Source organism: Sphaerodactylus townsendi, linkage group LG01, assembly GCF_021028975.2.
Source record: "Sphaerodactylus townsendi isolate TG3544 linkage group LG01, MPM_Stown_v2.3, whole genome shotgun sequence".
NCBI lineage: Eukaryota > Metazoa > Chordata > Lepidosauria > Squamata > Sphaerodactylidae > Sphaerodactylus > Sphaerodactylus townsendi.
Genome location: NC_059425.1, coordinates 133,739,095 through 133,765,841, shown reverse-complemented (window position 1 = coordinate 133,765,841; position 26,747 = coordinate 133,739,095). Strand labels below are relative to the sequence as shown.

The window sequence follows — 26,747 nt, the reverse complement described above, 5'->3', positions numbered from 1 at the left end:
GGACATGCCTCAGGTTTTTCATTGTGTGTGTGTTGGAGGGGCGGGGGCAGACTTTGATGCTACATTTCAAAATATCCAAAGAAAACCTCATCACTCTCCATGCTGCATCTGGGGTGGCTGTTTGAGAAGTACAAACCCCCAGCCTCCTTGGCTCTGCTGTCAGCTCTGAACCACTGCCTCCAAACCCCACGTAGACAGAGTTGGGGCAGAGTTGAAAGCTGAACTCAGCCAAGCTCAGCATTCAAATTTGTGCCATTGCTTGAAGGTGGCTTGGAAATTTTCAGGATCCGATTAAATAAATCTGAAAATACCTTGGCTTTTTCAGCTTTCTTGAAAATTTCTGGGTTTCTCAAACCTGAAAAATACCAGGAAAAAATGGTGCACTTTCCTAGAAACTGACTCTCCAGAAATTTGGTTTCTAGTCCTAGTGATGCTGTGTGAATACAGTGTATCCCTTGCTTTTTCCCATCCATCAACTTGGTCTGTTTCTGCAGCAAAATCTTCTTGGTTTTATGTTTATTAAATAATGGCTAATGGTTAAAAGATCAAAAGTATCTGGTGTGTGTGTGTGCTTCTCATCTCCCCTTTTTCAGACATCCCCCCTTAAAGTTTCAGAGATATTTACAATTGGTGCCAAACCACAGTTAGCAACAATGGCTAGACCAGTGGTTCTCAACCTGTGGGTCAGGACCCCTTTGGGGGTCGAACAACCCTTTCACAGGGGTTGCCTGAGACTTTCTGCATCAGTGTTCTCCATCAGTGGATAAATGTTAGGGTGGATAAATGTTAGGGTTGGGGGTCACCACAACATGAGGAACTATATTAAAGGGTTGTGGCATTAGGAAGGTTGAGAACCATTCGGCTAGACTAACCACACCTAGAGCAAACACTGGTACAAGATATAATGCCAACTATAGTTAGACAAAATGAGAAGGAGGAGCGTGCAAGTATGTGGCCTGTTCATTATCTCCTAACTGTGTTTAGGAGTTAACAGTTATATGCCTTTCCTGAATCTTATAGTATGACGACTCCCAAAATCCAAAACAGATAGAATAAACTTTGTGCACAAAAAGCGTGAAGGCCATTTCAGATAACAGGCTTCATGAATGGGTCACAATAAAGTGTTAATAAGTGTACGTTATCACAGATCCCTACCTCATGTCCTCTGTCTTGCACAGGACATGATTCACTGTCTGCTTCAGAGAACGATCCAGACTCATCGCTGGAGTTTGTTCCATAGGATGGCTCACATTTTATCTGGGGTCTGACTTGGCTGTACATTCCATCTCCCATCACGCCCGGCTCCTGGTGCTCAGGGGCCAGAAATCGAGCTCCTTGGGAACAGGGGGAAGATGAAAACTCACACAGAGGGAGGCTACAAGGAGAACCACCACTGCCGTCCTCTGCATAAGAGTAGGAGGAGCATGAGCTAGAGGTCCTTGTTCTGGTTTCCAGAGGAGGAGAACGAGGGCAAACTTTAATTGGCACTGGGCAGCTGGTGTTAGGCCGCATCCGTCCTGGCAAGTGATCAGCTGCCTGTCCAATGTGAGAATAGGTCTGGCAGGTGGGAAGTGATTGGCTACTTCCTGCCCATAGACCCTTTGGCACAGTCTCGGCGAGATCTTTGTCCAAGTTGCTCACGCCAGAATATGAATGCACTGAAGTGTTTACTTGGTCACAAATGTTTGAAGAAAATATAACACTCCTTCTGTCCACCTCACCTTCCTGCTTACAGAGACCTTCACCAAAGCCAGGACCCCTGAGAGGCGATCCCACTGTAAAATTGGAAGCATCCTTCTGAACAGCTTGGGACAGTCCATAAGTCCCTGTGAAAGGGACATAATCAGCTTTGTGATCACCCTGAGTTGGCCCCTTGTCATAAGGGCAGGCTGGACTCCTGGCAAAGTGCTGTTGGGAAGTACTGGGGAAGTCAACCAAGTCTATGTTTTTTGTTCGATTGAAGAAAGACCTTAAGCAGGAAGGAGAGGAACCACTCTTAGACCTGTCAGCTCCAGTAGGACTTGGCTGCTTTCGCTCCATTTCAACATCCTCCTCTTTATCCCTGATGTCAGGCTCATCTCCAGAGAGGCAAAGCGTGATGTTTTCCTCATCATTCTCCTCACTCCTAGGCTCACTTTTAATTTGCTCTACAGCAAGCTCCGGCTTGAGGCTGTCACCAGAACTTTCTTCGCTGAATGTGCTTGCAAAACCTGAGGTACTAACGTGTGATGTATTGTAGACATTCTTGGTACAAGCCAGCTGGTATTTCTTGTATCTGGGATACCGTGTGACTGCTTCTTTGTCCAAACTGTCCTTGTCGTCTCTTAGCAGGGCAGAGTCAGGCAGCATCCCCTCCTCTTTATCTACTTCCGAATTGGCCGTTTCAAAGTTAAAGGGCTCTTGGTGTGTTCGCTCCCTTGGACAAGATATCTTGGAAGTCTCAGATTCCATAGTCTCTACCTCTTCTTCCTCAGAATTCTCGTCTTCATGCATTCGCTGATAGGTAGGGTCCTTTTTGCACAGGAATAGGCCATCTTCATTGTTCAGCAGCTGGGTCTGAAGAAAGCTGAAGCAGGAATCCTCCAGGTTGTGCATGCGTAGGAATTCTGCACAGTGGATGACCTCTTGTATGTTTTCTCTGCTGAGTAACAGCTTCGCAGTGTAGGCAAACTGTAACAATGGGCCAAATCCCCTGGCAGTGACCTGCAAAAAAAACAGGGAAATTGCCAGCATTACCATCAGCACTGCTATTGTCCCAAGCCCCTCAAGTGTAGTTAAATAACTTGACAGCTCTAATGTCCATAAATACCACAGTGTAATAGTTAATCTTTCATCAAGTCAGCAGTGAAGTTACTTTCAGCAATTCATGCTGCCTGCATACTTCACACTACAAGATTATTTAAACATTACTTCCAGTACTTGATTGACAGCATGACGAACTCTTTGGCACTTGTCAAATGGCATTCACCCTATTAGCAGATGCTCATGGGTGTTGCAAAGGTCTCAATGGGTGCATAGTCCCTTCAGTCCAACCATGCATAAATTAGGCAGAACGAACTATGCACTACTAGTATAATGACAATTATCTACATTTAATAAACACTTCATTCTGTTACCAAAATGCTTACAGGTTTCCAAAGAAACTGGATGTATTTTTATAAGCACTCGAGAACAGGACAGCATAAATATTCAACAGCAATAGTGAGAACTAGGGATGTTGAGTGAAAGGGCATGTCATTTAATTTGGATAATGAACACAGGTAAAAAGACAGGAAGCAGTAATCATGGGAGAGCTGAATGAACCTCTCACCCACCATACCATGACTACTAGAATTTCTGAATGGATTTAGATAGTGAGTAGCTGAAGCTGGTTAGAAGGCCTTATTACCACACAGTTCTCTCACAGCGTGAAAAGGTGATTACAGTTTCAAAACACACAGTTCAATACAATACCAGTATATTAACCCGCTGGTTTGAAGAAATAAGAATACTTGTTTAGTCATGTTGTTAAGAGATTATAGAAGACTATTTTTTATATATGACATGATTGAAGTGGATCCTGTGTTAGGAATTCACCCTCAAACCATCTCCCTCTAGAATCTCAGCTATCGCTGAGATCCATATGCTTTCAAGTGGTTTCTTTAACAATAAATGCTAGGAGTGTGAAATTTGTTAAAAATGAAAATGATTATCAAAAATGAAACCGATCAACCTTAGGATGAGGGCATCCCAAAAACCTGTCAGATGTTGCTTAAATTTAAATTGGACATTCATTCATATACTGTTGCAATTCTCTGAGAGAGTCAAATAATAATTTATTTGATAATGTAATAATGTGGAATAATAGATTATTAGGATTGAGATAGCCTGGGTGATGTCCCTGTTGTACTGATATGCTTAATCTTACCATCTTTCATTGTTTGTCCAATACCTCATCATTAAAAATGTTACAGTTTACATGTACATTTTGTTCACCATCAGTAAAACAATCTGGATGTTAAACAACTGAAAAATATAGAACCCATAGAGGGTGAGACTTCTTATATTATTACCGTATATACTCACATATAAGTTAAATTTTTCAGCACATTTCTTGAGATGAAAAAGCCTCCTTAGACTTATAAGTGAGTGAGAAGTATTTTAAAAATATTTTAGGGTTTTTATTTATTGGCTGCCAGGGGGCGCAGTTTTTAGGCTAGCGGCACCAAAATTTCAGGGATTTTTCAAGAGACTCTCCTGATGATACCAGCCAAGTTTGGTAATGTTTGGTTCAGGGGGTCCAAAGTTATGGACCCCCAAAAGGGGTGCCCCCATCCCCCATTGTTTCCAATGGGAGTAATAGTAGATGGGGCTACATTTTGAGGGTCCATAACTTTGGACCCCCTTGAACCAAACTTAACCAAACCTGGGTGGTATCATCAGGATAATCTCTTGTTGATACCAGCCAGGTTTGGTGATGTTTAGTTTAGGGGGTCAAAAGTTATGGATCCCCAAAGTGGGTGCTCCCATCCCCCATTGTTTCCAATGGAAGCTAATGGTAGATGGGGCTACCCTTTTGAGAATCCATAATTTTGGACCCCCTGAACAAAACTTCACCAAACCTGGGTGGTATCATCAGGAGGGTCTCCTAAAGATACTCTGAAATGTTGGTACTGCTAACATAAACATTCCTCCCCTGACCAAAAATCCAGTTTTAAAGGATTTTAACTCTTGTGTTTTAGCTTGGTTTCTGATTGAGCTAAGGTTTTTGTATTTTTAAAGTTATTGTTGAGACATATTGTTTTTGTTGACGCTCTTTTCCACTTACAGAGCTAGTTTACTGTTTTTCTTTGAAATAAATATTCAAAAACATTTAACCTACTGATGCCTCAATTAATGTAATTTTATTGGTATCTATTTTTATTTTTGAAATTTACTGCTGCATTTCCCGCCCTCAACTTATATGCAAGTCAATAAGTTTTCCCAGTTTTTTGTGGTAAAATTAGGTGCCTTGACTTATATGCGGGTCGATTTATACACGAGTATATATGGTACAACTAATAATATAATGTTTATGCAGTTTATGTACAACTAATGTTCTTGCATCAGGCAAGTTGCTCTTATGTTAATTATGTGATCCAAATTCCAGTCTCTGCCAGGCATAATATTCAGTGTAATCAGTAACTCTGGAACTAGAGTGGGTACTTACTATCCTACTGCTTTCTAATTTCAGCTGGCCCAAATAAAACTTTAAGTTAGTGTGTCTATCTGGATTTTCCCTGAATATAGATCCCACAGAAAGAAAAGTTGTTGTGGAAGTTATGATCAAACATAACCACTAGGTGGGAGAACTGCAAAGCTAGTTGATGGCAAAACTATACTTTTCAAGTGGAACTTCTTTCGGTGTAGCCTAGGCAAAACAAAAACAAAACCGCTGACTCATAACATTCCACAGGACATTTTTCCCCTTTCAAGCTGAGTCAAGGTTTTCATCCCTCAGACCAGTACTACTGTAGACATCTGCTCTGCAAGTCAGTTGCAGAACTCTTAATATTGTTGACCTAGTACCACAAACAGCTACTCAATCTAAAACCATACCACAAAAATCCAGGGAAAAAAGCTAGGTGGGAAAATAAGAGGACTAAATCGGTATGGTTCATTTGTAACTCCAGATATCCTACACTGGTAATAACACAGCAGTAATTTACAACAGGCACTGATGAGAAACACTGCATTTTGAAGTACGATAACAGCCGTTACTTGCAAATTTAAAAAGATGCCCTTGGGGAGGAGTTGTAGAAGCATTTCAGATCAGCACTAATGTTTCAAATACATAAACAGCAACTTTCATGATGAATGCAAGCCGGGCTTGCTGGCAAGTGGGGAAGCCAGCAGACTCTCAGTAGCCTGAAGCTGTCTAAATATTGATTTGGCCTTTATTGTAGGTCTACCATCACACAGCCTTTGGAACTGCTTGTATTTAATTCACCATGACAAGAAAGCAGATATTCAGGGGACTGTAAAGTGGTTATAAATATTGCACGTTTTTGAGATGAAGGTTTAAAAGCTGCATACATTACAGCACTCACACTTCTCTGGAAGTTGGTAGTTTCTTTTCCAGAAGAAACTTCACTAAGTAGGCTACTGAATAGCACAGCAACAGCATAACCAGGAGGATGCACAATGACCACAACAATATTCTGTAGCACTTATGATGGAACTAAAATAGAAGTTTAAAAAGTTATATTCCGAAGAATGCCCCTTTGCCAACATGCAACATAAAACAGACTTTTCTAGCCCTTCCAACCACATCTCTAGATCTACATGAAAAATACACATACACTTTAACACAGCATTTCAACATGTTCAAGCAAGCCTTTACTGGCATAGACAACAGTACAACAATAGTAAAAAAAACTGATTAAAAACACATACAGTACAGGAAATAAATGTTAAGTGGAGGGAAATCTACTGGCATTTAGTAATTTCCAGGAGAAGGTTTGCCACTATCATACAGAGAGAAGGATCAGGATTGTCCAGCAAGTAGTGTAATCTAAATAAATCGGGGAGATCGAGTAAATGTAAAGGAGTAAGATTCACATACTTGGATCTGATTTCCTTGAATCTGAAACAGTGTAGTAATTGGTGGGCCAGAGATTCAACTGAGCCATCATTACACAGGCACAATCTTTTAGCCTTTTCTTGCTTGTTAAATCTGCCATGTAACAAGGCAGAAGGCATAACATTAAACCTGGCGAGCATTATGGCTCTCCTTTGAGCAGGGTTTATTAAACAATACAGGTAGTGTGCCAAGTGGCCCTGTTCAAATGGGAGAGAAAAATACAGGGGGGAGCATGTTCTCTTGGCTGCGGTGATTAGGGTAGAGAACTCTCTATCCAATAGTTGACCTTTTAATTTTCTATAGGCTTCTGAATAGGACAAAGGGCAAAGTGAATCCACTGACAGTCCAATAGAAGCCATTTTTTTCTTCAATTATGTAAAACCAGGGGTTGGAATGGGTGTCAGAGAGCAGACGGTGGACCAGGGAATTACAGTCTGAGAGAAAATGGATTCGCAGCCAGATCTAAAAGCCCTCAGCCAAGCAGCATTTCAACATGGAAAGCACTCAATTTAAAACCAGAGCTGAAAATACACAAATAAGCTTACAGACTAGCTGAAATCCAGGCAACCAAGACCAATTCAAGTAGTCTAGGCTTTCAGGCAACCTTGTAAGCCGAGTAACTGTTAAACAGCAGCAACTGCATGAACATTTACACTTTGAGAAGGAAACCAATTTGTCCTTTTCCCTTGAAGCGGAGAGCTCTAGCCCATGGGTCAGCAACCTTTACCACCAAAAGAGCCATTTGGACCTGTTTTCCATGGCCCCGAAGATCTACCGAGCCGGAGAGGTGGCTCCACATGGATCTGCCTCTGGTTCGGCCCCTCCACTCACCTTTCCTTCCAGCACTGGGAGGTGGAGGCGCCGAGCAGGAAAACCCCCTCTGCCTGATGGAGCAGGCAGCCGCCTTCTCCATGGGGCAGAAGGGGGATGGCGGTCACGGTCTGCCCGGTGCTGCCTTCTCTCGTGCTGTGGGAGGCAGCGGCGCTGAGCAGGGAAACTCCCTCTGCCCAACAGAGCAGGCAGTCACTTGCTCCGTGGGGCAGAGGGGGGATGGCATGGAGCCGCCTCCGGTTCGGCCCCTCCACTCACCTTTCCTTCCAGCACTGCTCTGGAGGGACACGCCCATGCTACCCTTTGACCTCCAGGCCACACGGAGCCGCAGTATAAGACTGAAAGAGCTGCATACGGCTCTGAAGCCGCAGGTTGCAGACCCCTGCTCTAGCTCATATCGATAGAAAACTGAGAGATATTTGTTTTCATGTTAGCAAGACAGGTGTGGGAAGAGCTCCTCATTTGACTTTACAAGGCGGTTGCTAACCCCATGGGTATCTTCATTGAATCCCAACGATCCCCAGGTCCCAGTTTGAGAAACACTTAAAAACAACAACAGTGAAGCACAGGAGTACCCCCCCCCCTCGCATCTGCAATTTACTGGATTTCTCTGGCCCACTTGCTGCCTTCTCTGTTGGTGCAAACAAATACTTCAGGGAGATGCCCAGGCTATAAGTTTTAGAATTTCCCAAAAAAATGTATTCAAGCTCACAATGTTTGTGCTTTCCTCACAAACTGGATGCAGCTTCTTTGTTTAACTCACAGATTGAATGTGTTCTAAGGCTCACCTCGGTCTATTAAAACAATACTTTAAGAAACTATTTCCATGGTTCCATCATTCAAATTAACACCCCAATCCAGAAGGGGAAGGGCGAAATGAGTTGTGGAAATGAAAGGGTATCTTTACATCTTGCCAACATATAAGGGGTATCTACACTGGCAGAGAGAGCAAACATGCCAGTGGACAGATGCTGGACACCTCTGCGGTGCCCAAGCCCATCAGCCTGCTGCTCCAAAGCTATACCAGCGTAGGAGAGCCTGCCAGTGAAGCAGGGGGTGGACTGGGGGCATTCTCAGTGTGGGACCAACTTTAGTTGGAATCCACTGGGGTTTCAGCCCAGGAATGCCCCCCCCCCCCTGCCTGTCCATAGATTTATGCCACCAGAAAGTGTGGTGTAAGTCCCTTTTTCCAATGGGGCTATTTGGGCAGGAGGAAGTTTCTCTTTTCTCCTTTCCACACTGCCCAAAACCCCTTTGGAAGCGGTCCAATGCCGCCTTTGCTGCGTAGTCCCCAGGCACCGCAAAGCTCCCCCCCATCTGGATTGGGTTGTAAGGCTCTTTGAATCACAGCACATCTGTGATCATTATTAAAACCTTTAAAAAAATGAAGACTCTTGGAGCTGTTCTGTCAGCAGAAAGGATGGAGGTGGGGAAGAGTCAATTTGCTGAAAAACGCTGCTCTGAGCTGCTTTTACTCCCACTAGGAAAAATGTATAGTATCACATTAGTTCCCTAGAGGAGATAAAAACTGTTCATGGGTGGTGGCATTCTGTGGGGGAAAGACAGAAGAAGCATCAGAGTTCTTCTCCCTCACCATGTTGTTCTTCCCTAAAAAAGCACCCACAAAATCTTCATTTTAAAATTATCATGCCATGGGCAGTATTAGTTGTGGTACCCGCTTGATAGCCAAGCAACTGAGTTGCCAGACACCACTACCCTTTCCATTGTCATGGGCATTGACAATCAGGCATTGACAGGGAATGGTGCCTTCCAGGCAGCAGCTGGGGCAATCAACTGTACAGCAGGTGGAAGGGGCCCCCAGCCTCTGTACAGCAGAGCTGCCTGAGTCTCAGGTAGCCCTTGGTCAATCAGCTACAGGGTGGAGGCCCTCTCTGACTGCTGTACAAGTGACTGGTAGAGTCACCCCACTCACCATACCCACTGATTTTTGAGTCCTATCCTTGACTGTTCCTCATGGCCCCCAAATCACTTTGTTTTTGAACAGTGCATCAAGTACAGTTCCACCCATTCAGAATTCAGCCCTATTCCTTTCCAGAATGCATAATACACTGGGATGCTTTTTGTCCCAGAAGCAAACCATCAGATAGCTATGATTAAAATCTTCCTGTAACATTTCCATGTAGTAAATTAAAGAGCTATGACTGTACTGTCAAAGGGGGTTATCCCCCTCAACAGATGTGGGAAAGAGGTAGACAACATGTAAATAAATAGAAAAATGTATGTTTGTTGTGCTATCTATCCATCCATCCATCCATCAAGCCATCCATACACACACAAACAGTACCAGTCAAATGACTGTGTAGACAGGCCATTTGTCTTTTTTTTTTAAGTAGACTTGGATTCAGTGATTTATGTAAATACTTTGACAGCAGACTAGAAAATGCACTCTGATATATTTTTCTGTGAAATTAAGCCTTCATAGCAAAAGGCCTCTAGTCAGCATCTGCTACTAAATGTTGCTGAGTAGGCTGGGGATGTAGGGTTTTGTGTAAGTTTTAGCAAAAATGACACTTAGCAAGCCTGGATCACAGCAAGCAAACTGAATGGGAATCTGAAAGCAGAATATTGAAAAAAAAATGCCACCAAAGGATTTTTTTAAAAAATAACCTTTTGACTTTGTGTACTCAAGATGGTTATCAACTGAGACATTAACAATTCAAAAGTGGAAAGTATGTCATTTATCCTATTGCAACAGGGTAGGGGAAAATATTCATTAAAAGGCATTTTAAGATTAACTTCCTCCCCCCCAAAAATATTTAAAGGGAAAGGGGGAACACCGTGATTCAGGGATAATGTACTATTCCAAATGCAAAGAGATTTACTCTCTCAAGAAGCTTTCCAATTCCACTTGACTAGCTAACAAGGCAATTAAAATCATTAACTGGTAGACTGCAACCATGTATAAATGTGCTCTTTCTGCAGGCTATTACATCATTTAAAACTGAAACTGTTAAGTGCTGCATATCTTTCATCTTCTGTTCCACTGGCATGCTTTTGGGAGAACTGGAACGTCTCCCTTATACCTCCCTCCTACCCACTCTTATCATTAACTCAATTTTTTTGCTATTACATTTTCAGCATATCTTAGGACCTGTGTGGCTTACATTTTAGTTTGTTCAATGTATACACACTGACACAGATAAGGAAAAAAAAATTCAGTTGTGTCACACAGCACTAGAAAAAAGAGACATAGTCTTCAAACAGCACTCTCAATTTACACAATGACCCACATCCTTGGATAACAGATTAAAGAAAAGTCCATAGTTAGGTTATAATGCTGTCGACGTCTTTTCTACACTAGTGTATGCCTTGGAGACAGAGGCAAATGTAGATGCATCTCAAACACTTGATAGGTTAATATCGCAACTTGGCTATCCAATACAGAATGCCTCTTATCATCATAAAGACGTCTTAATAAAATGCTATATCTCAGAGCCTTTCTATACCCATAAAGCACACAAGGTAGCCATTCAGACAAAATGGAGTATGCTTGGTTCAGACCAGATAGATCATATTAAGCTTTACTGGAAATTTTTTGCAGAAAATCCTTTACTGCTGGAGCACCATCCCAATCTGAGTGAAATGAATTACCACATAAACATGGAGCACTAATCTAAATAAAATTAGGTTAGTTTAAGCCGAATGACTGCCATTATGGCATAAAATCAAACTGGTGTATGTGTGTGTTGTTCTATTATGTGAATGTGTTCTATTCAGGTCTGATCGCCATTTTATGGGCTGGAAAAAGATACTTTCCTCTCTCAGACTGGCTGGCTTTTTGACCTTCTCCTGTAAAACATGGCTTAGATAATTTTGTTGTATCGTGGAATTATGCATCTTTCTGTGCTTGCAGAAGAAAAGAGATAACCTTTTCCTAGCTGCAGCCAAAATTTTGAATTGCATAGACTTATCTCTTGGGTAGGGAAAGGCCAGTAGGTGGTTGGCTGTACCTTTGACTAGGATTAAGTGGCCACCTAGGATTAAGTGGCTCCATGTAGTTGTTTGACGAGCTTCTACTTCAGAGATACAACAACTGCAGCATGGTCCAGAAGGGCCAGCACCATTTCTATCATTTCCCGTTTGGATTGTGGATTCAACTGGGAACAACAATGTTAACTTAACAGGGTGTATGCATGAGTGTATATCAATGATTGGGGGAGTATGAATGTATATAAGAGCAAGAGCAGGTTCCATCTGTTAAGACAGGATCATTCTCCGTTTGAATTTTTATTCGTATTATATTATTGCCACACTGGAGTGTGTCTCAAAAAAAGTCTACAGTTCTGGCAGCCAATATCATTACAGCTGCTCATCTTATTAACAGCATAAATAAACTTTTAGAGACACTTGAGGAAAATAACTGCAATTAGTGCTGTTTGAATAAAATAAAGGACAGCAAAATGTTATTCTTTTGGCTCATTCGTTTATTTCCATATGATAAAACACGCAGCCCTCTACATGCTGAATCATCTTATACTTAGTAATTAGAAAATTAATATCATTGCATACAGCTTCTTAGCTAAGATTAGGTCCTGATTTGGAAAATTTAGTAGTGTTATAATGTCCTGGATTAACACTAAAAAGAAACATTTCAGTTGACACTAATCACTGCTGCTCTTACTCTGAAAATCCCCCACCACTTCAGATCCCATGCTTTCTAGCTGTCACAGATCCTCACCGGAATCCAGAAGTGACAAGGAACCCATCATTGATATAAACCAAAGAACCAAAATCAGGCTATAAGCAATTCGGATGTGACTGAATCATGCAGGAGCCAGATTCAATGTACTCTAACAAGGCTGTTTTCCATGAACCTTCAAAGGTGAAAACATTCTGGCCAGGACAAACAATGTTTAAGGGAAATAACTAGGCACTCTAGACCATCTCAATTACAAAGGAGACTGGAAAACTAATCAAATACTTAAATTAGGCAGGAAACCTCTTTCATGTCCATTCTCCTCTGAAAGTTTACTAAGCTAAGTTCTGGAAATGAGCAGAGATGCTCATAAGTGTACACCCTGACACAGATGTCCCTTTTGGTTAACACTGCTGATTTGTCAAACTTTCCGCGAAAGGACAAAATAAAACGTATCTGCCATAAAGTGAGATCAAAGAAAACCTACGTTGTTCTAAAATAAGACAATGCGAGTCAGTCTGAATACAAAACCTGGCCATTTTAATGAGCAGGACACTTAGGCTCCTACCAAATACTTCTGCAGGGAAATACACAAAGGTGGTTTGGAGACCTGAACAAGAATTTGAATAAGATAAGCTTGAGAAGGCCAAAAGAAAACATAAAACAAGAAGCTTCCAAAAACCCTATAATAACAATAAAAATGACTAAGAAGTGCAGTGGGTACTCAAGTACACAATTCCAATGAGTTCGGCAGCCCAATCCAGAGGTCGTAGCAGCTGGGGATGGCTCCATCATCTCCAGAGGGCTTCCAGGCAGGATGGGGAAGGAAAGGGAGGCCGAGCAAAACAGAGAATCCCCAGCCACCTGAAAGCCCTCCATAGAGCTAAACAGAATCATGCCACCTTTTTGGAGCCCTGTGCCAGGGTGTTCCTGGATCAAAAACCCAGTGGAAGCCGACTAAAGTCAGCTCTCTCCCTAGGAACATGCCTAGCCTGACCCCAGCCTTGTTGGTGGTCAGCTTTAGGCTGTCACGGCTTGGCAGAGTGCAGACTCTTCTGGGTTGGGGTCATGAAACTCCACAGCACCAACCTACTTCCCAGATTGCACTCCCCACCATCGTAAGGGCCACTTATGCTGGAGGGGTGGGCAAACATGTTAGTGTTGCCCTGAGCTGGCTCTAAGAGCCTATTCCCCCCTCCCCAATACCGTAGGATTCAGCTGTAGAGCACTTAAGGTCTAGGAAGAGGGAGTGTTAATTTCTGTGTATTGTCGACACAGCACCCAGTGTTAATTTCTGTTGATTCCACCCTCCAACTCCCAAGAAACAAAACTTCAGGGGGGTTTAGTTGGCTATTGCAGGAGGGAAGTGAAGCAGTCCCATCCTACAAGGATTACTGGATATGTACCAGTCCAAACCTAGCTTAACATTTTGTTCTTTACTTTATGGGGTAATTTTTATGTTTCATTTCTTGCTTTCTTGTTAAAAACTTCCCTTCCCCTCCCTCCCCAACCCCTCTTCACAGGGTGGGAGGCCACGACCAGTTGACAGGCCCTCTCTCCTCCCTCCCACCAGGGTGGCCGGGTCATGACCAGATGATGGGCCCCCACCCTCTCTCCCCTCCTGAGCCTTGCTCATGTCCTAAAAACTGAGTGTCATGACTTCCTTTGTGGAGTTAATCCACTCTAAAAGCCACTTTGCATCTTTATAATTCTCATTCAAAACAGTAAATAATCAAAAAATTACCCTTCACTGAACCTTGCTTATAGTAGGCAATGACAGGAAGGATAAAAACTAAGAAATAAAGTGCTGCCGAATACTCTTGGCCTGATTGATTCTACAGAGTGTATGCAAACACTGAAGAGTACTGTCTCCTTCCAAAAACCTCATCTCTAAAGTGCAGCATTTTCCGCAATGGAAGCCATAAATTTTTCCACATTCCATTTGACTTTCACTTTTCCTATTCCCCTCATTTCCTAATGGCAGTTCTATTTGGCAGCATAAGTAGGTCATGTATGGCTTATTATGAATCACTCTATTTTATCATAGAGCTAATTATTTCATAGGCAAACATAAGATGGGTTCCAACTCCATGTATTGTGGTATTACTCTGTATGAGCAGTAATAGAGGACATGACTAGTACAGAGAGGATTAGAAGCCCTGAGTCTGACCTTTGCCAGAAATGGGCGGGGTATAAATTGAATAAAATCAAAGTGTATTCTATACATCTTAGACTGAAGCTCATATACCAACAAACACCCTTAGTATCCACCTCCAGAGGGTTCCCACTAAACTAAACACCCCACAAGTAGATTCATACTAATGGGATTGCCTAATTATGCCTACTGTACATTACAGCACTTCCACATAGACTCATACTTGTGATGGTGCTGTAACCTATTGGTGCTACTGTAAAGTACTGTAGGGATAATTGGGCAATGTGTTTTAGTGATCTCATTAATTCTGTGGGAAATAATCACAATTATATTGTGTTAATGTGATTGCGAATTATACCAATAGCAGATAAGCACACTTTGAGATCTCAAAGAACAAAATCACATTCAGCACAAATTGCTTTTCATTTATTGGGCTCCAATTAGTAACATGAGTTGATACTACGCTGCAAAAGCAGACCGTCTCCCGAAGTTTGAGCTTGGTACAACGAGCAATTATTTTTTCTGTTAAGAGAACAATATTTCATAAATGTAGAAACACAAAAATGCAGAATATGCAGAGGTGATACAAAGCCAGTGAGGTAATTTTTTCCAGATGAATGACCCTTTCTTGTTAAGGACGTGTGTGAGTATGTGTGAGACAGAAGGGGTGGGACAGCCAGATTTGGTTGTTAAATTGAGGACTAGCCGTTTGGAGGAACAGCTTCTTGGCATGAGTTGATGACAAGTGTCCTGGAGAGACACATGACCTCCACAGAAAAGGCAGTGAAAATTAAAGACAGGGACATTTTCAAATGGCAGGACTTTCAAAATGATATGAGTTGGCATGGGAGGAGTATTGGGAGGAGATTCCCTGCCCTGCTGCCTGAAGGCTTATCTGGGGAATTTAGATTAGCCTGTACACTCCAGCACATGCCAGCTGGGTGACCTTGGGCTACTCACAGTTCTTCTGAGCTCTCTTAGCCCCACTTACCTCACAGGGTGTTTGTTGTGAGGGGGGAAGGGAAAGGAGATTGTCAGTCTCTTTGAGTCTCCTACAGGAGAGAAAGGGGGATATAAATCCAACTTCTCCTCCTCCTCCTCCTCTTATTATTATTATTATTATTATTATTATTATTATTATTATTATTATTATTATTATTATTATTATTATTATTATTATTATTATTGAGTCTTTGGGTTGATAACATATGCACGATCTGGACGACTCTCCTGATATTTTCATTCAGACTGCTAAAATGGGTTTCAGGGTGGCTAATGTGACTGCAAAAACAGTGTAAAAGAGCAGACAATTTTTGGGGGGGAGGAATACAAGAATCATACGCAAAATAAACAATTTTTTAAAAGACTACAACCAAATGACGTAATTGTAATCATCAGAAGCTACCTGCCTAATTTCCAAAACATGTGTCACTTTATTTGGGGTAAGAAAGAGAAAAATACTTTTTTTACCAGGGACCACAGTGGTTCAGTCTCTGGTACCTCTTGTTTGTGGAACCTCCGATTACAGGACTGAGCAAGGCCCCTGCTTGTGATGTTGGAAAGGCATTTTCCCAAGACTACTCAGTAAAAGGCAGCTTCACATATGCAACCATGTTTACAGGTTCAAATTGAAGTTTCCTCAACTACAGAGCCAGTGTGGTGCAGTGGTTAAGAGCAGGTGGACTCTTATCTGGTGAACTAAATTCGTCTCCCCACTTCTGCATTCCTGCTAGGTAACCTTGGGCTAGTCACAGTTCTCGCAGAGCTCTCTCAGCCCCACCTACCTTGCAAGGTGACTGTTGTGGACAGAGGAAGAAAAAGAAGTTTGTAAGCAGCCTTGAGTCTCCCTACAGGAGAGAAAAGTAGGGTATAAATCTAAACTCTTTTCTTTCTTCTAGAGCACTTCTTGGCACAGTGTTAATTGGTAGGTCCAGTGTCAGCAGGTTCAGGTGAGCAGTACAGTAACTGGGAGGATTCATAGTACTATTAGTACTATGTATTAGTAACTGGGAGGATTCGTAGTACCACTAGTACATAGTACCACTATGAACTTTATGCACCCAGGAAGTCTGACTCTCTGTCTTATCTCCATTTCCATCTAAAAGAGACTGGACATACCATGGATTCCTTTAAAATTATTATCTATGTTTATCCAAAAATGAGTCCAGAGTATTGCAGTCAAAAGCTCTGCTCACAACCTGAGTTTGATCCCGATAGAAGTTGATTTTAGGTAGCTGGCGCAAGGTTGACTTAACATCCCATTCTTCTGAGGACGGCAAAATGAGTACCCAGCTTGCTGTAGGGCCTAGGCAAAGTGGGGAAAGCAATTGGCAAACCACCCCGTAAACAGTGTGCCTAGTAAACATCGTGATGTGATTATCAACTCATGGGTCAGTAATGACTTGGTGCTTGCAGAGGGGACTACCTTTACCTTTGTTCAAAAATAGTATATATTTGATGTAAATGTTAGAAAGTAGGAGCTGGCAGCAGCGACACATCAGGGTGAGACAATCAACAGTGCATTTCAGTACTTCAGCAGTGTATATGGACACCACCAGCCTATACCCTTCTCCAGTATTGTACATACATGTATACATGAAGTTGCCTTATACTGAATCACACTACTGGTCTATCAAGAACAATACAGTACGCTGTGATTAGAAGCAGTTCTCCAAGCAGAGGTATTTCCCATCACCTACTACCTGATCCTTTGAACTGGAGATGCTGCTGGGGATTATACCTGGGATCTTCCACATGCCAAGAAGGCTCTGCCGCTGAGCCATGGTCTCTCTCTCTACATATTGTACACAGAATATTACTGTTCTACTTGTTCAAGAACACTTTTATTATACAAAGAAGTGTCTAAGTAAAACTGCTGTAAGATATGGTAAACCATCTTTTCTAATTACTACCAAGCCTAGGCTTCAGAAGATAGGTCATCCAACAAGAAAATATGAGCAAACACAAATAAATAAAACTTATGAAAACAATCAGGGTTTTATATGTATTGAGCTTAGGAAAAAAAATCCATTGGATCCACAGAGGAACAATTGAACTGTGTGTGTAGGAATGGGCTTGTTCCTCAGACAACATCAAAGCCGATAAAATCTGTTTGAATGAATTTCCTACAGACAAAATATCCCTCGTGTGGAAAGCAGATTATGAGAATCAGCAGTGAACACAGCAAATCACTGGAGAAAACCTGGAGGGTTCATTTTAAATCAGTGCGCCGTGTACAAATGCTGTCGTCAAATATGTTTACTTCATTTGAAAACCTTAGATCTGTCTGGTTTCGCTATTTCAAATGGAGCCTGTCATTGCTGCCTTTGTTACAAAACAATCAGGGGTTATACTGCAATTGGTGTTAGGCAAAGTCGCAGATTAGATACAAAGAGCAGCTGCAGATAAAAAAAATTATACACAGTAGTCAGTAAATACAGCAAAGTCACTGCATTGCTCTGAAAGGCAAAAAGTCATCTTGCTAAATGAGGATCCAAGCTGTCCTGCACCAAGACTGTTACTAATAAATAAAAGACCTCTGGGAAAAGTGCTGAGCGTACGCAGGGTCTATTTTCAGCTTGCATCAGCAGCTGCTACCCCCGGGATCACATCTTTACGCATACCCCAACACCATATGTAATCACTTGAGTGCTGCAACCAGTAAGATAATGAAAGAGCGCAGCATAAATCTATACTTGAGTGGAATGCTAAATGAGAAAAATAATATAAAAAGGGGGGAAATAAACCACATTTTCAAGTCATTAGGAAGAAAGACTTTGACATATGAAGTGTTGCAGCCATTAATAGCACTTATCATATAGAGTGGAGACAAAGAGACAAATTAATCAAACTGACAGAATTGGGACATTTTATGCTAATACAGGCTCCTGGGTTTTCGTTTGTATGCCATAGTGCCTGGAAAACCGATACCATTACAGGGCAGGAAATTGCATGAACAACATGCAACAGATCATAAAAATTCACACAGCACAGAAACACCGCCCAAAGCACTTTAAAAACAAGACTAGGGACCCCTACAGAGGATCTACCTACAGCTAATGAATGCAAATAAGTGCAGAAATACTTCCTATTCATGCATAATTAGACACTGGCTTTGAGTCCAGAGTCGCAACCATTAGAAGCAAAAATGAAGACTTGGACCTACTGGATCAGAATCTGACAAGATTTACTTGGAAGGAAGAGCAGGAAAGAACAAATTTGTTGGATTAGACTAGTTTCTGCCTTTATCAGAAGCCATATTATTGGCTTTCAAAAAACAATTGTATAAAAATGTAGAAGAATAGCATGCTCCAAACACCACCAAAAAAGCCGTTCAACAAAACAGAAACCCAAAATACAATTATCTGTCTAAAAAGAAAGTGAAAAGCCAAAGAATAAATACTCAGGGTTTCAAACCACAGTGATGACTTTAAAAAGTGGGCAACAGAATGAACTGAAGGAATATCACACTGGCCAAAGTCAAGGAAAGTTGCCATGAAAGCATCTGACGAAATCTCATGGATTACGCAAATTGTAAAACCAGTTCGCCATCCCAATTTGTACCATGGCTTGTTTTTTAAAGTAATGCAGAAGCCAAATGTTTACAAAGTCCCTACTACATTTTGAATGCAAGATTAAGCACTTAAGGACCGATTTTGCACGCCAAAATTGTCCCTCTGTTGTCATGGGTAATGCCCCAATGCAATTGGGAGTTTTGCACTGCCCCCAGTGCTGCAGCGTGGTTGCCATGTTTCTGCCCTGGAGCTGCCCTGTGGCAGTGGCTTTGCTCTGTGAATTTCCTGAACTGCAAAGGTTGAGGTTCTTTTGAAATGCCCCTTTGTTGCTCCGGAGGCTTCCACCGCCATGCAAAACTCCACCGTAGCAGTAACGGGGCCAGTTTTCCTGCCTTGTCACTCTGGCCAACCCACCAATGGACAGATGCTGAGAAGCAGCGCCCTTCCCCCCTTGCAGTGGAAAAAAATGGAGGGAGAAACCTTAGTTTTTAGAAAGGAGGGAGGAACCTTGGGCAGAAAAGTGGCATGTGCAGGCGCCACAAACGGGAGGGCGGCATTTCTCTTGCACATGCAAGGATTTTAGATTTTACATGAAGGGTGGCTGGAGGATGGCGATCCTGTCACGCAAACAAGGATTTTAGATGGGGGGGGGGGGAGAGGACAGATTCTCAGTGCCTGTTTTGTGTTCAGAGTCATTTAAAACTAAAATAGTGAAAGTGAGTGGGGGGAATGGGGCAAGATTCAGCCAATCCGAACGCAGGAAATGGCGGCTGCTTGGAAGAGCTTGCGGTGCTTATGGGAAAGCCCTAGGCTTGTGGTGAACCATTTGGGGCTTCCTGTACTGGCCCTTACTTGAGTGAAGGAAAGAACCGGGCAGCAGTGGAGAACTACAAGCAGTGTGAGAAGCCCCACAACAGGTACGCTCCCCAGATAAGCCACGGACCATTTAGAAAGTGCAAAATGAGCCCAGATGAAATGGTTAATTCATATTATCATTTTTCTTCACAATACCTTAAAAACTACTTAGAAAACTACTTAGAAAACTTAGAAAACTACAGGATGCCATAACCAGAACTGTCACAGGTCCTGTTGAAAACATTCTATTTACAACTTGGATATTCATGAAAACTGCACCCACTCGGTGGGAGTTCTGTGCGGTTCCCATAAAAGACTGATGGATCATGTCAAAAGTAATTGCTACCATGGACCTCTTTTTCAAGGATGAAGGAAACATGGAAGAGAGTTTATCATGTAATAACTGATGTGAGGCCTCTCAAATGCAGTACCTTACTTGTTAATAACCTATTTCAAAGTGTTACTTTCTTCATTTTAAAAGTTAAAGCAGATTTGCACAGTTTGGCAAGGGAGAGTCTTTTCTCACACATTGTACATTGCATCTGCCCATCTACACAGACAGCAAATAAATTTCTCCAAAGTTTCAGACGGTAATCAGGAGAATCTGTTACTGAACTTGAGCCTTGGATATCAGCATTCAAAAGCAGCTTAAACATTTTAGGGAATCTTACTGCTTCTTACTCCCTCTGCAAAACCATCCAGGATGACATCTCAGCTTCCAGCACAAGTATAGTCACTGGGAATTTCAGAAAGGGGATTTCTGATTTCTCCCTGCATTTGGGGAACTGTCCAGCTCCAGCCTGCTAGTTTCATACTGAACACTGCAACAGCTACTTTAGCTAGAGATTCTGCTTACATTCCAGCAGTTACAGTACAGGATTGGATCAGAGTGCAGAATTTCTAAACTCTATTCCTAAATCTGAGTGTTTAATATACTCAACATAATTTTGGTTTCAAAAGGAAGGCCAAATAGTTTGGAGGCGGCAGCATTTCTGATGCTCTTTCACACTCAGTATGGGCTGAATTCACAGTTGGCATATATGGCACAACAAAATGAATGAAGGTCAACCAAAACACAAATTGTATGCAATGATATATAATGGTAGCCCGATGGTTCATTTTGTGCAAGAAAAGTACCTATAAGAAGGAGCATCAGGACCAGAGGAACAGCATAGAGGCTGTAGATTAAATATTTCTAAGGAGTCTCCTAGTGCCTTTTCCACCCTGAGAATTGTCAAATGCATCCTTGCAAGCATGTACTTGAAACCCTGTGAGGGTGAAGCTACTTGAGGCGGGAATGGGATGTGAAGAAACTAATGCAAAGCTCCTTTCTGTCCCTTTCTCTTGAAGTGGCTTTTCCTGCTCAAAAAGGGCCAGGAGACTAATCTTACAACATTATATAGGCAGGCTTAAGTATATTTTATATTTATTTATATTGGCAATATATGGATACATTTGCTTTTAAAAAATTAAGATCAAGAGCTACCACCAGAGGGAGGGAAAGGAATAGTTTCTGAGCTTGCAATGCACGCTTTAGGGTCTTTTCTCTCAAACAATTCCTTTTAATTAGCAGACGAGAGGGAAAGAACTATCTTGCATGCTTGTATGTTAAAGATCAAAAAGCCACCTACACTGAGAAGCTGCATGTGAAAAAACAGAACACTTAAGAGCATTTATATCTAACCTTCCCACTGCAGCCATTTACTCCTGCATTAAAGAACTTCACCTGTCCTAAGCTGTTGCCAACACAGCTGTGAGCAGTTTACTCTCCAACGAACCATCTTTAAGGATACCACAAAAAACAAATTACTATCGTTCGAAAGGGTAGCTGTACATATTTCCCTAAAAATTAATATAGGTCACCCAAAGATATTTGGCTATTCTCCTTTAGGTGTTCCATTCATCCTTCGTATTCTTTAAAAAGAAGTACTTTAACTTCACTTTTCTCAAAGCATACAAATATAAATGATTAATAGCCCAAATATTTCATTACTTGTGCAAATACTCCATGAGTTAGCATGATTTTTTTTTCTGATAAACTTTACATTGTGTGCAGAACTGTGATATCATAGGCAAATTATGAAATTGCCAGGCTGGAGCAGTTTGTCCAATCCTAAATCGTAAGGAATGAAAGGAATTTAACATGCATAGATAAAATCTGTGTGATTTGGAAAAGTCAAGAGCTTATTTATACCAGTCCTGGACTAATCAAATCTTACATACACACACCTAAGTTGCTACAGAATTATGATACAATATACACAATCATATACACACAACAATAGCTATACAAATATGTGGTCTCTTCTCTCCTGATGCACAATCATGCTGCTGTGTTGCGCAAAATACACTTACAACATATAATGCAACAATTCATTTCAGTTACTGGCATGCAGGCTTTTAGCTGAATGTGCAAAACAGCATACATTCTCCACAATCAGTCTACAGAATAGAGAGATCCTTTGTGAGGTGCTCTGAATGTCGAGTGGCGTAAGCATAATGAAACGTAACTGTTCACGGAACTCGGCTTTATTGCTTAGCTTGAGGAACTGATAGATGCAAACTGCCATTCTGTAAAAAGCTTTGAATGTAGATGGGGATGGGGGGTAGGGTGAAGATAGGAGAGCAGGTCAGAAATAATCTTCCTCAGTTGTTCCCATGCATAAGGAACTTATGTCTGCAGCAACTGTTAACTTATCAGCAGACAGCTCTGTAAATGACCTTCTTGCATCTGAAAGAACAAGGGTAATTTCTCAAGTTATCAAGCAGCAAACTCAGATTTTTTTTCCATCTAGACACCCTGTCGGGAACTGCAGCCAATCACAGCTTCTTCATACATCTATATCATACCAGCCAAAAAATGTATTAGAAGCATTAATTTTTCACATTAAAAAAAACCCAGGTAAAATGGGTCTTCGCTTCCTCAGCCTCCGATTGCCAGGAAAGAGGCTCTTGATTGCTAACTCAAAAAGATGGTGTAGAATTTTCGCTTTGATACCTCATCTTCTTTTCACTCACTAGCACTTTTCAGAAGTTACGGTTAACACACATACAATCCATGTATAGTGTAGATTTTTATTATACAGATGTTGAGCAAATCTCATGCTACATTCAACGCACGTACAGCTAAATATGCAATTTAAAACCCACATTTACCCTGATAATGGCCCCAGGTTCATCTGTGAAGTGCGGGAACATTAGTTTTTTTTTCATAAACAGGTATATTCACACATGTGCTGATGAAATGTGCTGTCCCTGTAACACGTGAGGAGACTATCAATATCCCATTAATCAAAAGGATTTGAATCTTTCTAACAGGCAGAGACTTTACCTTTAATGGAACAGGCAAAAATACAGTAGGTGTAGCTTTCCCTGTCATTAATGCGTATGCTGGAAGAAAGCTATATGTGGGAATTCTTCCTGTTCTTTGAATTTTTTGGTGAAGACTCATTAAAATCGGAATTTTAGTGATCCTGCCAAGTTCTTTCTCTCTTCCCTGTGCATGTTTTCTTCCTCTCCTTTTAATGTTTTGTTTCTTTTGGCTATCACTGCGTGGTACTGTGCAACTTGAATTATCTTGCTTCTAGAACTTATTCTCTCGAGTGTTTTTTGTCGGTTTTGGCCATGAACTATTTCACCTTTTTTCTTTTCCACATGTGTTTTCCACTAAAGATGTAGCTTCAATTTTTCCTCAGCTTTTTTTCCTGGTTTTTTAATGAGTACTTTTGCTGCAAGGTTTTTTTTTCCAAGCCAATTCTGAGTCGGCTTCACTCAAAAAGCAAAAAAGATTTGTTTGTGTTTTTGTGTTTTTTGCTGAACTTTTTAAAAAAGTTTAAACGTGCATGATTAGCATGCAACAAGGCTCTTCTGGTAAGACTGAGCAGAAAGCAACCAGACTATGAAACTGACCAGAAGTAGACAGTGCAGGCATTTTTAACCATCCCCCTTTCAATCTGGTCAGTTCCATGGTTGCATTACTTTCTGATCAGTTTCTTAAAAAAAATATTGCTTAATCACTGGAGCGGTGAAGCAATATACTTAGCTATTCACCAAACCCCAGCTTTCATTAAAAAAGTAAGTCTCCGTCCCTTTCCCTCACAAGAGATACAAGGAAAAAGGTCCGTCTATGTGAGGGACCAGACTAGAGACATACTTTTTTAAAAAAGAAAGAAAGCTGGTAATTCAGAGAATGTGCTAAGATTATTGCTTCAATGCACCAGCAATCTAGTATTATTTTACAGCTTTTTTAAAACAAGAAAAGGGTAAAGAAATCAGTCATCTTTGGGCAAAGGGGAGAGGCTGATTTTTCACATACTATTTAAAATGGTACCAGTTAATACCTGCCCAGGAACCGTTTTCTGTAGCATTACATTCCCCAATTCTTCCACATGTGTGTTTGCCTTCGCTCAATGTTCTATTGCTAAACTTGTCCTTAAAAAAAAAGTGCTGGGGGGAGTGGGGGAAAGCCACTTGAATCAATTTCTCTGTAGGGCGACTGCTTTAATTCATTGCTACTTTTGGTTGAAAGAATTTTGCTTCACGTATTACTTAAAATGGCTTCAGTTAATGCAGGGTTGGCAGCCATTTTGTTGAGCACTCTCTTCTCCAGCCTTTCCACGTGGTGTGCTGTCCAATCAGTAAATACAGAATTGCCAGTGACATCAGCTTTGGTGGAGGAGAAAATGTATCTAATGTTTTTGTGCAATAGTGCTAGACTCCATATGCAAAAAAAAAAAAAAGGGGGGGGGAAGCTGGTGCCCTGACACCACCAGTGATGCCACACTCAGCATCTTTGCTGGATATTCCTGTTTATTTGCCCATGTACAGAAGAAACATGCCAACTCCACAGCAGAAGGGATTCAAATGAAAGAGCATGCGTGCTGCACGATTTTCCCAGGCCAATTTAAATGCTTGTGGAAAATCTGCTGAGAAAATCGGAAGTAAGTTGTGTATGTGGAACAGCCCATAGAAAGGACAGACAAAACATGGTCAGACTAGAGGGCTAATATGATGTATACATGCTATGACAGTCCATCTACCAAGGTTATATCGCCCATATCTAGCTCGTAGTTATTTTGCTAAACTATTGAGTACTATAACGTGTACAGATTATTACAATTCCAGCCTGTCATGTAGCTCTTAAAAATGCCCTGACTTTGCTCATAAAACAGCAGCAACCTTCCTTTAAACATTCTTTTTTCTTCCAAACACTGAGATTACTGTTGCAACCAGACAGGCTGCATTCAATAAGCACTTTCGCAATGCAAATAGTATATGGTACATACACTGAGAAGAGCAATGCACGTAATTAAATACTGTTGATTTTCCAAAAGCATAAAGATTGAGATTGAAAAGTCATAATCCTTCTGAGCCTGCACAATACTGTAGCAGTAACTGACCTCATTCATGCTGGCTTTGATTTTTCTCCTGAACCCAATCATATTCTGTTGGCTAATTCCCAACATTCCCCACCTCAGGCTAGTAGGCTGGCGTGGACAGCTAACAGCTGCAAGGATTTCTCATTGCTGTGCTTAAGAAACACAGTCACGCTGGATGTCTGATGTCATCCCACCCACGGTGCTGAATGTATGAGCTTTCTAAACACACTTGTCCTTTGCCAGCCTAGGAGCAGGAATTTCTATTTCAACCTGCATTTCTTCATGCAAAACATTTAGTATCCTGAAGCATGGATATATGAAAATCTGGGGGGGGGGGGGGGGATGACGCACTGTGTGTGTTTTAGAGGGGATTATTGTAACACATCAGTACATGTCATGCAGTGGATCCTAGACACATATTTAAAGGACAGAAAAGTGACACATTCTGCTTGTATCCAACTTTTCTCTGTTTCTTTAAATGCAAACAAAATATTAGAACAATTAGGACGATTATTAGGATAATATTGGTCATGTACACATAAGCCAACATTTTTTCTTAATTACTCAGAATTTTTTTTTTACCTACTCAGAAATGCACAATGGCTGGATGAATTGAAAACAATGCTATAAACACCAGTCCAGCATTTTATCTCATGGAAAGTTTTGACTGAAATATTCTTTAGGTGAGCCACTGCTTCTTAGGTGAGCCACTCTTTTATGACCAAAATTTAATCTGTAATGTGTTTAATTCCTCTCGTTACAACCTCCAGTTATCATGAGCAAGAAGAGGGAGGAAGAGATGAAAATCAGCACTTTCCTTCCACTCATCTTTCACCTTTAGATATGACTAATGTTGCTTGGCTTTAATTGGCAAAGAAGAGCAGGCATCCCTAGTGAATCAGACACTATTCTAAACAGTACTGGCTATTTCTCAACTAAAGCACCACTACAACATGAATGACTCAATCATTTTCCTAAGTTATTACTTGCAGCGATGAAGCAATGCTAATTGGATAATGGCCTGCTGCCAGCTAATATTGGCATGACCTACAATACCGTTGGCTGACAGCCATGTATGGCTCTCTATCTCACCTTTTTCTCCCCCTTTTTGGAAATGTAGATGGGAAGTGGAACCATTTAAAAATTCCCAAGTGCTATTTAAATCCTTATCATGAATTAAAAGCTTAATTAAATGCCTTGTTAAAGGAAGGAAGGTTGGCTTCTGTGATTAAATAAAGCAAAAAACAACAGGAATAGGGATCAAACCCACTCAACAGTAATAACCCATTTCAGGGGAAATAATTGATTTGTGTTGAATTTAAAGAGGAACTATTATGAAAATAATATAATAGGATTTTTCCAGTTTCCCCTTAGATGGAGCGATACACCCTGAAGCTCAAACTGATTTTTAAGGCAAATAAAATTCAGCAACAGAATAAAAATATAAGTCAAATGACCAAATACAGGTGTGATTAATCAACCTTGGGCTTTTACAGCAGCTTTTGTATTTATATGAGCAAGCTGAAGCAATGCTAACACTGGCTTGTTGGGCGGGCACAAGAATGCTGTGTCTCCAGCCATTTATTTTGAGCAAAGCAGAAAAAAAGTTTCCTTATCACATGGATGCTTTTAACTGCCTTGTCACTTTTCTTTACATTTTACAGATAAAGAACTGAGGCTGGAGAAAGCACTCAAGAAAACACCAAGGACTTGAGTTTAGTGAGCAGGAGCAGAACTATCATTATGAGTGAGCCAC

General features: G+C 41.2%; 1 protein-coding gene across 2 annotated transcripts in view; it reads right to left on the bottom strand.

Moving 5' to 3' along the window:
• BACH2 (BTB domain and CNC homolog 2) overlaps positions 1-26,747 on the bottom strand; it is a 204,197-nt gene that overhangs the window by 17,044 nt on the left and 160,406 nt on the right. For both annotated transcript variants that reach the window (XM_048494309.1, XM_048494317.1), the window contains exon 4: positions 1,156-2,703. In XM_048494309.1, the coding sequence (XP_048350266.1) occupies positions 1,156-2,703 (1,548 nt within the window). The remainder of the gene's footprint in view (positions 1-1,155; positions 2,704-26,747) is intronic.